A 15,911-nucleotide genomic window follows, 5' to 3' on the forward strand; every position below is an offset into this window, starting at 1 on the left:
AAGGTTTTCCTCCTTTCCCCCCCCTGCTGTGGGTGATGGCTTATCTTAAGTGATCGCTCTCCTTATAGTGTGTATGATAAACCCATTGTTTCATGTTCTCTGTGTGTGTGTATATAAATCTCTCCTCTGTTTTTTCCACCAAATGCATCCGATGAAGTGAGCTGTAGCTCACGAAAGCTTATGCTCTAATAAATTTGTTAGTCTCTAAGGTGCCACAAGTACTCCTTTTCTTTTTACTATCATTGTTGCAAGTCTTCCCCTGGTAGCACAAGAGGCCTGGTTTGTGGAATTGCCCATTCTTAATCCCAAAATCAAGGACACAATGAGTCATAACACCTTCTTTGTACTGCAGCTGGCGTTCACAAATGCCTCCAATTAACGTATAATTGAGGGATTTTACAGGGCTGCAAGATCAGTCCCTTTACTGGGTTTAAGGGAGGCATTTGCTTCTTCATGTGCAGGTTCTCTTAATTGTAGTTCAGATTAGAAATTCAGGGTAGGAACCTCTACCCAAAAATATGGCAAGGTCTCCAAAGATGGAGGCGTTATCAGGATCTGCATCACAAAATTACCAAAGATTTATTTTAAAAATGTGTTGCTGTAAATTCACAAATCTCCTTTCTAAACAAATATTTTCTCTTGTAGAGCATTACATTATAAATTCCAGACATTTTATACATAGCTTTTGATTTAAAAGTAGTATTTAAAAAGTTTAATCTGTAGTTTCATGCCCATGAAGTCATTTTGAAGTAAGTGATCCAAGAAGAAGAAGAAAAATATTGAAGGCAAAATTTCATCTGAGTTATTTTTAGAGGGGTTAAATTACAAAGGGTTGTAAAAGAAGTTGATTGTATCTCTACTATAAGGTGAAGAACATTAAGTGCTGTGTCTTTGAAGAGCAAGTAAAAGGAGAGATACAGGGTTGGCAGTCATGAAGCCCTTTTATAAAATCCAGCAGCTCCTCAAAATTAAAGGTTCCTTTCACACACAGCCTTCCGAAACTTTTCAAGAAGACAGCTGTGGCAGTTAATGAAGCATGCTCAGGAGGAAATTCAGGGTTTTGTGCTTGCAATTTCTTATCAAGGCAGGCTCAGCAGCACTTGTGTCATCTCCTCCTCCTGGTGATAGATTACTTAGTCAACTGGTCAGAAACAAGAAGTTCCACAAAAAGAAAAGGAGTACTTGTGGCACCTTAGAGACTAACAAATTTATTAGAGCATAAGCTTTTGTGAGCTACAGCTCACTTCATCGGATGCATTTGGTGGAAAAGGTTTTTTCCACCAAATGCATCCGATGAAGTGAGCTGTAGCTCACGAAAGCTTATGCTCTAATAAATTTGTTAGTCTCTAAAGTGCCACAAGTACTCCTTTTCTTTTTTGCGAATACAGAATAACACGGCTGCTACTCTGAAAGAAGTTCCATGAAAGGGAAAGAAGGCCAGAGCATAATCTGAGGAGTAAGTATCCTTGATGCTGCAGGGTGTCTTGTTCATCTCAGAAGTCTGCATGCAAGACGTTTTCATGGACAAACAGCAGGAGGGCAGCCTAAAAGCTACAGTCTGTGCTGTGTAAAGTTGAACTTAATGAACTAAACTGCTATAAGGATCTAATGGAAGCAGCTTCGTCAGCTATATGCTATGGTTTTGCATTTTCCCCTAGAGAACCTCGTTGCAAGAATGTAAATTACCCACAAAGAAGGTGAAGAAAATGCTTCCATGTTCTCCACGCAAAATGCACACCATGAGGAGAAGTGGTTTCCTGCCTGCAGAAAGGGATACACCAATGTTAAAACAAAACTTGGTTCTTCTATGCTCCTGCCAATCTTTAGAAACATTTTATTGCAATTGTATTACTTTCACATGGACAAAAAGTAATCTTTTTGAAATTTTTACATTTCCTGGGGAAAGATTGTCAGATCAGCCTACTTTTTTTAAAAAAAATCTGTTTACAAGTTAAAATAAATAGCACGTTGTAACTTGTTCATGTCAGACTATTTCATGCTGTATAATACACAATTATGAGGTAGTAGGTATATTTGAAGTATTAAGACAGATAGCTGTTGGTGCCATTATGTTAAGCGTCAGCATTCTGAAGAGAAGCAACACCAGCAAAAGTTGGTTTGCATTATGGACAGTGACAGCCACAGGACTAAATGCAGATTAAACATTAAGCGGAGCAGCCACCGCAACACATGTTTAAGCAGACAGACCCAAAGAACTGAGCCTTATTCTAGTGTGGTTAGAAGTAAGTTGTATAGAGAGCAGATTTCCCCACAACTTTACAGACAAAACATGGTTTCTAAGGTGGGTAACATTTGACCCATGATTTCCATCTTCCTTTGTACTAGATGGAAATAGAATTAATGCTTCAGAACTGATTTTGTTGTACTAGCTTCCAAAAAAGTGTTATGACATTGCAAATGTGATCTGCTCGTTTGCTACGAACAAAAGGTTAGCCAAACCAGAAGTGTTTTTGGTTACAACAGGTGCTATTTTTATTCAAGAAACACAGGAGCAAGGAGACTGGGAAAAAAGTAGTCATTTTCCATTCAACATACAGTGTCTTTGCATTAGAGCAGTAATACTCGGATCTCTGTGGTTCAGGAGCCAAATTAGCAATCATTACCCAAAGGAGCCACAACAGTAGAAAAATTATTATTCTCACAGCAAGTTGGCAATTGGTTAACATAGTAAAAGCATCCTGATTGGTTAATAACTTATGTGCTGCAAAGAACTACAGGAGACGCATTAAAGAGCCACTTACAGCTCTCAAGCTTCAGTCTGAGTAACACTGCATTTGAGTAAGTTAGAGCTGACATCATTCACCACAATTTTGACATTTTTATGTTGAAGAAAGTGATTTAAAATAAGCCCATACCTGCTATGGTGCAAATGAATTTTTTTGTTCAGTTATGTGGGCCAAAGGCATCCGGTACTTGCTGTTTTCATGTGTATAGTAATAGCTGAATGGTGAAGAGGAAAAATAAGTTACATTTTCAAAGGAAAACTCCAATTTAGTTTATTTTAAAAGGAGAGACTGGAAGTAAATTTATATTTAGCCTCAAAACTAACTTCAGAGTTTTATGGCTGCTGAAGTTCGGAAAGTTGATCTGAAGATATTTGAGATCCCACTGATACCATCAGAGGACAGCAAGATTGATTAATTTACCAAGATGAAAGATGAGGAGGGTTCTTATATTAAAGTCGCCTGATATAAGAGGGATGGTGTGAGGGGGAAGGGAAATCTTCATTTAAAGGTGATATGCAAAATAGGAAAAAAACAGGGCTTATGCCACTTTAATACTGTTTTGTTACATAGCCAAGCAGGCTCAATGGTTTTATTATTAGAAATGCAGTTATTGGCAACTAGAGAACTAATAAGGCTACAGTCGGACATTGCAAAAGACTAAATATAGAGCAAGTGAGAGAGTGGAAAGGATCTTGGACCAGACTGTTTAAGACCCTTTATTTACAACTATTTAAGTCCACTGTCTAACTGTCAGTTTGGAGAAGTGAGGGAAAGGGTTTTTGTTTTGTTTTTTTTGTAATTTTTAAATTCCTTCTGCCCCTGCAATTAAAATTTAAGGGCTCACAATATATATTCTCAAAACTGCTTCCATTCCTAGTCCCAGAAAACCTGAGAGAACCATGTTATATCGCTGATATTTCAAAGATAAAAAAGCAGCAAAAACAAAACAACTTTTCATCCTTTTCCCCCCTCCCTTCAAACTTTAGTATATTACAGAGATGCCCCCAAAAAACCCTTTCAGATCTAAAGGGGAAAAATCCATCATGGGCCTTATTTCTTTGTATCATGCTAATATCCTGGTGACAGAAGAATGTTTTGGGTTTGTTTGTTTTTGTAAAAATACATTATAATAATGCTTCTTCCAGAGCAAAGAGACTAGGAGAGAGAGAAGTTTTTAATTATTATATAAAAAGATTGGTATGTGAAGAACTATTAGCACCTGCAGACTCACAAAATTACACTAGTGATTTCCTATTTCCTTTGTCCCATTGTTGCAAATGGAGATCATGAGTCATTTAATGAAATGTTTGGCCAGTATTAAACTGTAGAACCAAACAACAGTTCATAATATATTTAAATGAATGGAAATTTAGAAAAATCCCTCACCCTGCATTCTGCTTAGACATAATCCTTGAGATAATGATGGTAACCAGGAGAAGCAGCAGCGACCCACCTGCGATCCCTGAGAGACAACAAGGAGAGAACTGAATTAGTCTGACAAATGGGCTTATGAAACACAGAAATAGTACTATTGGCCTTTGCAGATTTTTAATCAGCTCACAAAATCCCAAGCAAAGTTAAGAGGTCATGGTATTCCTCTGTCTGTACCCACAAGGGTTTCTGAATCCTGAGCTATTGTCTGTATTTACAAAGTTAACATTTCATACTGTACCCTTTTAATATTTTGATCTTTAGGCAAAATCAAAACATTACTACATTCAAAAATTTAACTGTGAATAAGACCACCTATTAGTATTTAAATATAATATGTGAATTCATAGTGGCACAAGGAAAAGGAGGTTTACACCATGCACAAATGGGTCACGGTTCACAACCCAGTATCTAAAACCTAGAGCACTTCAGACTGCTTGAAATGATGAGATGAACTATGTTCCAGTATATGAAAAACCCAAGCTACTGCACCGCTGTGGCGTGTTAGTGTAGATGCTACCTATCCATTTGTGTATGTAATTTACCTCTCCAAAAGGTGCTAGCCAGGTCAGTGGCAGAGTTCTTCCATTGATCTTGTGCTGTCTATGCAGGGACATAGGTCGGCTTACCAACTCCATTCAGGTGTGGATTTTTCATACCCCTTACTGACACAGTGAAACTGAGCTAATTTTTTAGCATAGTCCAGACCTGAGCCAGGTGCTCTAGAGGAAGCCCTGCAGCAGAATGCTAACAAAGCTGACAAAAATCCTAGCCCAAGTAGCTTTGGCGCATACTGTTTTTGGACATAAAACAGTTGTTGGGTTCTAGACAATGGAATCTCAAGCCTTAGGGAACTCCACCAGGAAGTGAGGTTTTTAAAGAGTCTGATTATGGAGGTATTGTACTTTTCCTGGTTCACATGCAGTCTTACGGAGAAGCAAAGGTTTGAAAGCTGGGAAACTGACTCTATAACAGGTTTCAGAGTAGCAGCTGTGTTAGTCTGTATCCACAAAAAAAAGGAGGACGACTTGTGGCATCTTAGAGACTAACAAATGTACTTGAGCATAAGCTTTCGTGAGCTACAGCTCACTTGATAGGATGCATTCAGTGGAAAATGCAGTGGGGAGATTTATATACACAGAGAACATGAAACAATGGGTGTTACCATAAAGAAGGTTTAGAAACAGTGGCCAGATGTTCAACTAGGGTAAATCAGCATAGGTCCACTGAAGTCAGTCGAGCTATTTCTATCTACCCCAGCTGTGAATCTGACCCCAGGTCATTTTAGTAAACTACTTACCGAGGACTACGGAGATGAAGTTATAGGAACCTAGAATTGGGGTTAGAGAGGAGAAAAAAATTGAACTACTAGAATATGAAATGAATCACAGCCACATGATTTCTTCAAAAATATTTATCCAAACGTTTTCTGCATCAGGCATGTTACAGATTTTATTGGTGAGAGCTAGAAAGCAAAATTTATTAAAAGTCCTCCCCATATTACCAGCTATATAGAAAGGCCCTTGCAACTTTTAAAGGGAGATAAACCACTGTAACCCCATCGCCTCCTCCAGCACAGGAGAAAGCTCAGAACTGTATTGACTGGCTGAGCAAGAAAGAAGCTCTTTCAGTTTACCTGCTAAATCAACCACATATCAACTGTGAGGGTCTTGGGTAGGGTGACCAGATGTCCCGATTTTATATTATAGGGACAGTCCTGATTTTTGGGTCTTTTTCTTATACAGGCTCCTATTACCCCCCACTCCCTGTCCCGTTTTTTCACATTTGCTGTTTGGTCACCCTAGTCTTGGGAGCATGTCACACACACAGTGAGTTAAACTGGAAGGACAAAGCTGTTGCTTAGAGAACTGCCTTTTACTGATAGGGAGAAATATTTTAAGTAGAGAATAAGGCATATTTTGAAAACTCCAACCTAAATGCAGTGAGTTTTACACAGAACAACATAACAAAAGCCATGGTTGTAACACTGATTGGTGGTCTCTACACAGTCAAAAAACTCAAACCATATTAGGATATCATATTACATTTTAGACAGGCCTCAAGTTGAGAGAGTTTGATTTTTACCTTCCCATATTTCAGGCCTGTCTACACACAAAAATCACACTGGTTTAAGTTAAATCAGACTTTAAATCAATTTAGGTAACTGGGGGCAAGCCTCTGTGTAGGCACGCTTTTATCTGTTTGAAAATTCTTATCTTAGTTGAGCTTGCATTCATAATTTATAGGTGCAGGCTACACTGATATAAGCCAGGTTGGAATTGCTTTGAGTGCCCACACAAAGTGCAATAGTATGATTAATTCTGCTTTAAAAAAAAAAAACAAAACAAAACGAGCACCTTTAGTTAAGCCCTTGCAACTGTGTGGGGAAATCAGGAATTAGGTAACAACTAATGCAGATATATTCAGGAGACATATACACATTGAGTTCATTTTATGTAACTGTGTAGCTTTGTTCAAATAAAAATTTACATATAATCTCTTTTCCATCCCAGATAGGTATTGTCTACACAGCCAAAGATACATTTGATCTTGTCTGCACACAAACTTGCACTGGTTTAACTAAGTTGGGTTTAAAAAAAGACCTGTTGAGTGTTGGAAATCTCTATGTAAAGCAGGCCTCAAAATAGACAGGGGTTTGTGTTGCAGATTCTGCAAAGGGCACATCTTATTTCAACCTCTATTGTCATTTGACCACTAGGTGGAAACCTAACACAGGCCATACTTGTGGCACCTTAGAGACTAACAAATTTATTTGAGCATAAGCTTTCGTGAGCTTCAGTGGAAAATACCACTGAATGCATCCGATGAAGTGAGCTGTAGCTCACCAAAGCTTATGCTCAAATAAATTTGTTAGTCTCTAAGGTGCCACAAGTCCTCCTTTTCTTTAGACTCGTACAGGAGGATCCCAGGTAAAGTCATGTTGGCACTGTATCAGACTGCCGCCTTCCAGCACATAACAGTTGTCATATTCCAGAGTAACATTAGTTCCAAATTGATATGTAGTTCCCGCTACTGCCTTCTTGCTACCTTGAACTTCTGGGAATGCACATCTGATCTCTAAAATAAAGGTCAGCAAAAAAAATATTTCAAGAAGAGGAGGAAAGTAATTTGTAGACGATGTGATTGCAGTTTTTTTAGGTTTAGTCAGGGCCATCCCTAGAGGGTGTGGGACTGACTGCATCGGGCCAATTGCACCAGTCTGCGGGGCCCCCCAAAGCACGGGGCCCGGAGCGATTGCCCCAATTCGCCATACTCAAGGCATGGATCTGGGTGTAGTTATATTCACTTACGAAAGTGACAAGAACAAACAAGTAATCCTACTACTGTACCAAGGTGTAATTTGCTGCCTTGTCGCTGGAGGAATATAGACAAACAGGGCAAAATCCTAGCCCACTGAAGTCAGTGGGAGTTTTACCAGGATTTCAGTCTTTAGTTTTTATGCACTATCTCAGTACTGCGTTGAAGAGCACAACACAACACAAACATGAGAATGACTTCAAGCTCTTCAAGACAGGCAACTGCCATTTTATTTTTAGTTGGTTTGCAGGGAGGAAAAACACATTAAGTCATTTCTGTCCTTAATGTTTTTTAGAACAGCGCAAGCATGACAGGACAAAATCAGAAAGGCTAAGGAACAAAATGGATTACACATAGCAAGGGACATAGAATGGAATAAGAAGAGGTTCTTTAAATACATTAGGAGCAAGGAGAAAGACAACGGAAATTGTAGGTCATCTACATAGTGGGGAAGGAGAACTAATTGATGACATCGATAAGGTTGAGGTGTTTAATGCCTATTTTGCTTCAGTCTTCACTAAAAAAGTTAATGGTGACCAGACACTCAACATAATATTAACAAGAAGGAAGGAAGGAACAAAAACCAAAACAGGGAAACAACAGGATAAATAATATTTGGATACGTTACATGTATTCAAGTCAGGAGGGCTTGATGAAATTCATCCTAGAGTAATTAAGGAAGTAGCAGAAGCACTCTCAGAAATATTAGCAACTATAGTCAAGAAGTCATGGACGATGGGTGAGGTCCCAGAGGGCTGGAAGAAGGGCAAACACAGTACCTGTCTTCAAAAGGGGGAACAAAGAGGACCCTGGGAATTATACACCAATCAGCCTAACTTCAATATCTGGAAAAGATACTGGAATATTAAAAAATATATAATTACCTAGAGAACAACAGGATTATAATGAATAGCCAGCATGGATTTGTCAAGAACAAATCATGCCAAACAATCTAATTTCCTTTAACAGGGTTACTGGCCGAGTAGATAGGTGGGAAGAAGTAAACATGATACATCTTGATTTTAGTAAGGCTTTTCACACACTCCTATATGAAAGGAGTTCTCAACCTTTTTCTTTTTGAGCCCCTGCCCACTCCCCCAAACACGCTATAAAAATTTCAAGGCCCACATGTGCCGACTGGTTTTCTGCATATAAAAGCCAGGGCTGGCATTAGAGGGTAGAAAGCAGGACAACTGCCTGGGGCCCCCGGCCATAGGGACCCCCATGAAGCTAAGTTGTTCAGGCTTTGGCTTCAGCTTTCAGGCCCCATGCAGTGGGGCTTCAGCTTTCTGCCCTGGGCCACACTGAGTCTAACACTGGCCCTGCTTGGTGAACCCCCTGAATCCTGTTTAGGGACCCCAGGGCCCTAGTTGAGAACCACTGCTATATGACATTTTCATTAAGAAAACCATGGAAATATGGGCTAGATTAATTTACTATAAGGTGGGTGCAAAACTGGTTGAAAGACCATACTCAAAGAGTAGTTATCAATGGTTTGCTGTCAAACTGGGAGGATATATCTAGTGGGGTCCTGCAGGTGTCAGTGTGCTGGGTCTAGTACTAATCAATATTTGCATTAATGACTTGGATAATAGAATGGAGAGTATGCTTATAAAATGTGCAGATGCCACTAAATTGGGAGTGGCGTAAGCAATTTGGAGGACAGGATTAGAATTCAAAATAACCTTGATAAACTCGAGAATTGGTCTGAAATCAACAAGATGAGATTCAATAAAGACAAATGCAAAGTACTTCACTTTAAAAGGAAATCAAATGCACAACTACAAAATGTGGAGTAATTGGCTGGAGGATTCTCTGCTCCTTGAAGTATTTAAACCGTGATTTGAGGACTTCAGTAGCTCAGGCATAGGTTAGCCGTTTACTACAGGAGTGGGTGGGTGAGATTCTGTGGCCTGCATTGTGCAGGAGGTCAAACTAGATGATTCTAATGGTCCCTTCTGACCTTAAAGTCTATGAGTCTATATGTGGTAGTACTGATGAAAAGAATTCGGGGGTTATAGAGGATCACAGACTGATATCAGATCCACATACTCATTTTCAGTCGTTCCTAACAACAGTGAGGCAAACAAACAACAGAGGTAAAGTTACCTACCTACCTTCCCCTCCATCACATTTACATCCCCCCAAAATACCTTTAACTTCATTTTATTAGTATTTCTACACTATTCCATCTTCCTGCGAACACTCAGAGAGACGCGTTCTCCATCAGCATCAGCACGCAAGTTCTACTGAAGTCAACTTAGCTTCTTGTGCTGGCAGTGATGTTATCCCTGTGTGTCTCCCTGGGGGATCTATTCCCAGCTGTGAATTTTGTTGCATTAGCTGGTGTGTTTGAACATTCTTTCTTGCAATTTAAATCCCGTTGGGTGACTGACACATCTATAACCAAAGGGAACAAGCCAACTGAAAATGCATTCACCTTTACATAGTGGAGAAGAGTGGCTCCAAGTTCCAGATGTGGTACAATAGATAGAAGCCTCTCCACGGAGGGCGTAGCCGGGTTCACAGCTGTAGTTCACATATGTTCCACTGGGGAAAGCTGCCAATGGCTTGGCATTGTGCGTCCCTTTGACAATGACTGGAGGTGGGGGACACGGCAACACTAATGGAGGGAGAAGGGAAGAAGAATATTTCAGGGAAAATCTGAATCCTGTTCAAGAAGAGCATAAAATAGGCTGGTCTACAGGAGGGGAGAAAACCCAGGATGCCTGTGTTATGTCAAACTCACCATTGCACTGGTGATGCAACACATCCAAAAAAGATTAAAATCACCTACCTAGATTCCCCTTCACCCCGGAACTCAGATTTTCCCAATCTGCTACTTTTCTGTCCCTAGATATGGCCCTTGACTCCCATAAGAATCCAAAATATAATCTGTAGAGAGCGGGACGAGTTCTGCCGATTTGTGTTTCCATTCACACCTTTAGGATGCTCAATGAGACAGACCATTGCCAGATCTCTGCCTATCAGGAGGGCAGGGCAGGATGCAGGGGATCAGCTATCACAGGGACAAGCACAGTCAAGAGATTAGGGGGTGGGCGAATATTTGTATGTTCCCCATTCTCAGCTGAAAAGTGACCCCAGGATTAAAAGGACGTTTAATTTTTTGCGTCCAGACACATACCTACCAGATGTCGATCATCTCAGTTACTCAGGAGACAACACTGATTCACACAACATGAGCCCTGAGTGGTGGGATTCAGGCTTTGGCTTCGGCCCCAGGCAGAGGGGCTTGGGCTTCAGCTTCGATCTCAGTTACTCACAAGTCAACCTAGATTCTCTCTTACCCTGTGTGCAGGCTGGAACAGGAGGATCCCACGTTCCGTCATCTCGGCACTGAATCCGATGGCTGGCGTTCAGGGTGTAGCCAGGATCACATTCAAACCTAACCGTGTCCCTGGGTCTGTAGACAGGTCCATGTCCAGCTACTTTTCTTCCATTCTGGATTTCTGGGGCGATGCAGATAACCTCTGAAATTGAAAAGGTGCAGAATGTGTCAGCCTGCCCAGCAAGGGTTGCTGTTCAGTGGGCACTTGGCACCTATGTTCTGCACTGGCTGCCTACCAGTTTCTGGGGAGAGTTTATGGTGTTTCTCTTAACCTCTAAAATGCAAACCCTTTAGTGCTAGCCTGCCTAAAGCCACATCCCATGGGGTTCCATACTGCTCCTTTCGTGGTGAATAGAGGCTCCAGAGGGATCCCTCTCAGTAACAGAGAGATCAGGGCTGGCAGGAGAGCTTCCTGTGAGGGACCCTCAATTTGGAGCCTACTCCTTGTGCTTGGTGTTAGACAGTACAGGCCTGTTGGCCTTTAGGGGTCACACTGCAAATCTTTCCTGTTCACTCAGCGTGTAGCAGGGGTAGAGATTGGAGGCAGAGGTAGAGACTGGAGGCAGAGGTTTGTGTGTCTGCCTGTGTGTGTGAGGAGAGTGTGAACATTAGTTTCTAGTTTTTGTAATTCATGTCACATGTGGCTAGGGTTTCAGACATGCTTTTAAAAATATTTTCCTCGTGAGTATATATCTGTGAACACGCACGTAGGAGTGCGGAGTGTGCATACAATGCCTTTATTTTCAAAAGCATTTATTTCATCATGTGTCTAATTAAATGGAGCTTTAATTCCCTGCTATTAATTCTGTTGCACTGGTGAGTTTGTCTTTTGAGTTAAAACCTGTTGTAGGAGCTTCTTCCTCTTAGTTCTAGGTAACAGAAAATAAATGCACCTTCACACTGAGGAGGGGGAGGGCTCCATATTCCAGATGCCGCACAATAAATAGATGCCTGCCCATTAAGAGAATAGCCGGGCTCACAGCTGTAATTTACAGATGTTCCAGTGGTGAACACTGCCAAGGCCTGGACGCTGGGCTTCCCATTGGTGATGGCTGGAGGAAAGGGACACTGCAGCACTATTGGGAGGGAAGAAAATCTTAACTGAACCAGAGCTCATGCAAGCTAATTTATAGGAGGGAAAAGATCCACATGCTCGTTTTGAGTTGTGCCCAACATGACAGCAGTGATGCTAATGCACACCAGGGTAAAGCTACCTATCTCCATTCCCTCTACCTCATTCACATCCCCCCATATACCTATGTAGCGCGATGACTCAGTCATGTTTCTTGACACCCACAGACATGTTCTCAGCCATCTTAGTAAGGCTCCAACAGTTATTTCCACTGTTTATTTTGTGTTTACATTGGGAACTCTGCCAGTTTGGGACCATTCATTGGTTGGATGGCTGGTTAGGTGGGGCCTTCTCTAAGTTCCCTTAACTTGGGAGGGAGGTTAAGTGGGAGAACCTTGCCAGGACTCAGTTCTTCAGGGATCTTTTCGGAGAGTGGAAAAGCCCAGATACTTTGGAGAGAAGCACGGTAAACACTGGGATAGCTACACAGATATTTGCATTACTCTTTTCAGATCTCAAACTAATCCCACAGTCCTTTTGGCCTCCTGGCTCAGCCCTGCCAGATCTGACTCATCACAACGGGATCAAAGATGATCAACCTCAAAGCTTTAGTCACACTTACATCTTTCACAGACAGGGAAAGGAGGATCCCATCTACCATCATCTTGGCACTGAGTTTCAGGGCTGCCGCTCATGGTGTAACCGGGGTCGCATTCGAACACAACCATGTCGCTGGGTCTGTAGGCAGGCTGTACCCCATTTGTTCTTCCATTTTCCACTTCTGGGCTTACGCACATTGCTGAAAGGGAAAGCATAACAACCCTTCAGACTAACTCACGTGTGGGATGGAATAGGCAGTTTACCCACTGAGCCATTTCCTTTGACAAGTCTTTTACTTCACTTTCATAAGTATTTCTACATTCTCACATCCTCTTGTCACCTGTAGCAATTCTTTCAGCATGAACATTACCCAGCTGCACTCACAGAACCATTCACCACTGGTACAAGTGGATGCAATGCCCCTGAACTTAAAGGAGCTCCTCTTGCCAGCAGTGACTTTGGCCCGTGTCTCGCACTGGAAGTTTAATTCCCAGCTGTGGAATTTGCTGAATTGGTGGCTTGTCTCAAAGTCCTTGTGGTGTCTATTTAAATCCTTTTGCGTGTCTGACGCATCAAGCGAGGGAAAGAGAAGCAGCAAACAGAAGAGAAACGCACCTTCACATTGGGTGTGCGGGTTGCTCCAAGCTCCAGACATTGTACAATGAAATGAGGCCTCCCCAAGAAGGGAGTAGTCAGGATCACAACAGTAATTTACAAACATCCACCACCCAGAAAAAATATCAGGCCCTTTAAGCATCTCAGTTGGACAACCAAAATCCACTGGACAATTTAGGCTCACTATTTAGTGTGTTACATTGCAAGAGCTAACGGCCGATTGCTTTTCTGAATCTTTTACTCATTTGTAACACTCTCATCCCCACCCCACTATAGAAAAAAGCTTGACTGAAAGACCAGTGTGAGGGGGAAAAATCAAAAGTTAGTTCATGATTATTCCACATGCAGGAACTAGAGGGACATATTCCACCTCCAAAGGAAGAGTGAAAAGCGCATGTAGTTACTGGAAGGACTGCTCATAATTGATAAAAATAGTGAAATTCAGCAGAGGAAGCAGAAGTACCACCCGCAAAAGCTGCGGTGGACCAAGAAGTTATTGAATATCATCTTCTGAATCACTTCCAGTTCCCATTTCAAGATGGGACAGACATGAGGATGCTGAGCAGAAGAAGATAAAAGTGCTCTGCTTTCACCTTTATTTTACAGTAATTCCCCTCAGCAGACCCATGGCTCTTGCAGCTGCAAGAAGAGACCCAAGCTGGCTGCAGTTGGAGGAATCCTGACCCCCAAATGCACTGTGGGAAAGCACAAGGATTGCAATAAAACAGAAGGGACAAACTTACTCATCAGTCATCCCCACTGCTCTCAGAGCCCTGCTGGCACTGCCCCCAACCTGGTTCATTTCTTATCCTCTAGGTCTGTTCCTAACAACTGGGACTGTCCACCTCTCCCCTCAAACCAGTCTGTAAAGTCTCTTGATTTGAGGCGAGAATCAGGCAGGACAAATCCAGACGGGGTTAGCGTTGGAGGTGCTCACAGATCAGACAGAAGGGAAATCTGTTTCTAGATGCATAATATGAAGAAATCAGAGAGTTTTGACACTTGCCTGGCTCACAGACTGGCAGAGGTGGATCCCACGTGTCATCAGTTTGGCACCGACTCAGACTGTGACCCTTCATGGTGTAGCCAGGATCGCACTCAAAGGTAACACTGTCATTATATAAATAGACACGTCTATCACCAGATACTCTTCTTCCATTCTGGATTTGTGGGGCTGGGCATCTAAGCTCTGAAAAAGAAACACTTTAGCTGAAACACAGGGCCGGAGAGGAAGAAAAACATCTCTGTAGCCTAGGCAGCTCTCAAGATTTTCCCTGTAACTTGTTGCACTAGCCTATATTATTCCTACTTGAAACTGCAGATTGTTGTGGTTAATGTGGAGGGCCACCGCGTGAGGAGGAGATGGAGATACACTGGTAACAGCCTAGGTCCCTTCATAGCAACTTCGCAAGGGTTCTCTCCTCAAGGAGTGTCCTGTGTACAATCCTCCTCATTTCTATAACCCCAAGAAGCTCTTGTGGTTAAAGTCCTGGCTTGGGATTTTGAGATCTGCATTAAATTTTTGGCTGTGCCACTGACCAACTCCATGCATCACCCGGATAACTCACTAATCTCTGTGCCTCATTTCTTCCTCTGTAAAGTGGAGATTATAATTCTTCCCTCTTAATTAACATTTGTGATGCAAGCAGAAAAGGGCACATGTAACCACATGGACAGACAGTTGTGACCTACTTACGCTCACAAATGGGAACATCACCACTCCATGCAACATGCATGCCAGAAATCTCACATCGTCTGTAAGGCTGTCCAATCAACCGGTGCCTGGAGTTAGGCAAAGGGGGTTATCAGTTCTTACCTATTCCTTTTGGTATACGAGTTCTCCTGTGAAGCTCAGTTATTTGTGAAGCTCTTCTCCCCAGCTACCGCAGGTGGGGACCAATACCACTGACTACTGAGTGATGATCATAAGAGAAAAGGCTCCTTGCCAAATCAGAACTCCCCAGCCCCCTGTAGAATTAAACCACGGAACAGAATCCAATGTAGGCCCAATGAGCTGGCATTCTTTGAGCCAGGGGATCCAAATGTCCTTCCTGTGCCCTCAAGTCCTACTCACCACATCAGCAGGGTCATTCTCCTTCATAGGATCACAAGCCATACGCAAACTAGTAACAGCATTTCTCCCAGCACTTTCTGGCAGGTTGCTGGGGGAGGGGTATTATTATGATTGATTGAGAGGAGTTTTGATTTTCTCATAACCAATAAGTTTTTGAGCGAGTAGGCCAGGCAGACCCAGCTGGGGTCTGGCTAGCTTGAGATACTTAAATTAAGTCAATTAAGACTGTATGCAGGAGTAACACCCCACCCCAGCAGAGAGGTCCAAAACACAGACATTATACAGCAAACCTCAACTGAACTGGCTCTGGAGTTCGGCAGCCAGCTGTTGTGATAGGCAGTGTCTGTGAAATGAGACATTCTGTGGTCACAGGTTCTTCCCTTTCGCCCTCACATACGACACGCTCTACAAGGTCACAAGCCAGCACTACAGCTGCAGACCTTTGTTTCTCAGACCCCTGAAGCACAGTCCTAATCTTCAAATGGAGAGGGCAAGTGATGCCCTCTTCTGCTACCTTATCCCCAGCATTCTCACTCGGGCACCTTCCCCAGCAGGTTTCCCTTTGAGACACCTCATCAGTCTGGCAGGTGGGCAGTTAGTCAGTGAAAACCCTTCCATGCAACTCCATATGGGAAAACGGCCATTTCCAATTATTCAGAATAAGAACAGTTCCCATGTCAAAGTAAGGGTAAAATCCAAGAGATT

At 42.2% G+C, this 15,911-nt stretch overlaps 1 protein-coding gene across 1 annotated transcript in view; it reads right to left on the reverse strand.

The window, feature by feature from the left end:
* Positions 1–1,421: 1,421 nt before the first annotated feature.
* The window catches only part of LOC119846317 (complement receptor type 1-like), a 158,525-nt gene continuing 144,035 nt past the window's right edge, over positions 1,422–15,911 (reverse strand). The window contains 10 exon segments of the mRNA XM_043500721.1: positions 1,422–1,761; positions 2,877–2,961; positions 4,134–4,209; positions 5,479–5,508; positions 9,937–10,119; positions 10,805–10,987; positions 11,739–11,921; positions 12,540–12,716; positions 14,139–14,321; positions 14,829–14,914. Coding sequence (XP_043356656.1) covers positions 2,880–2,961; positions 4,134–4,209; positions 5,479–5,508; positions 9,937–10,119; positions 10,805–10,987; positions 11,739–11,921; positions 12,540–12,716; positions 14,139–14,321; positions 14,829–14,914 — 1,183 coding nt within the window. The 3' untranslated portion in view covers positions 1,422–1,761; positions 2,877–2,879.

Source organism: Dermochelys coriacea, chromosome 21 (assembly GCF_009764565.3).
Source record: "Dermochelys coriacea isolate rDerCor1 chromosome 21, rDerCor1.pri.v4, whole genome shotgun sequence".
Classification (NCBI taxonomy): Eukaryota; Metazoa; Chordata; order Testudines; family Dermochelyidae; genus Dermochelys; species Dermochelys coriacea.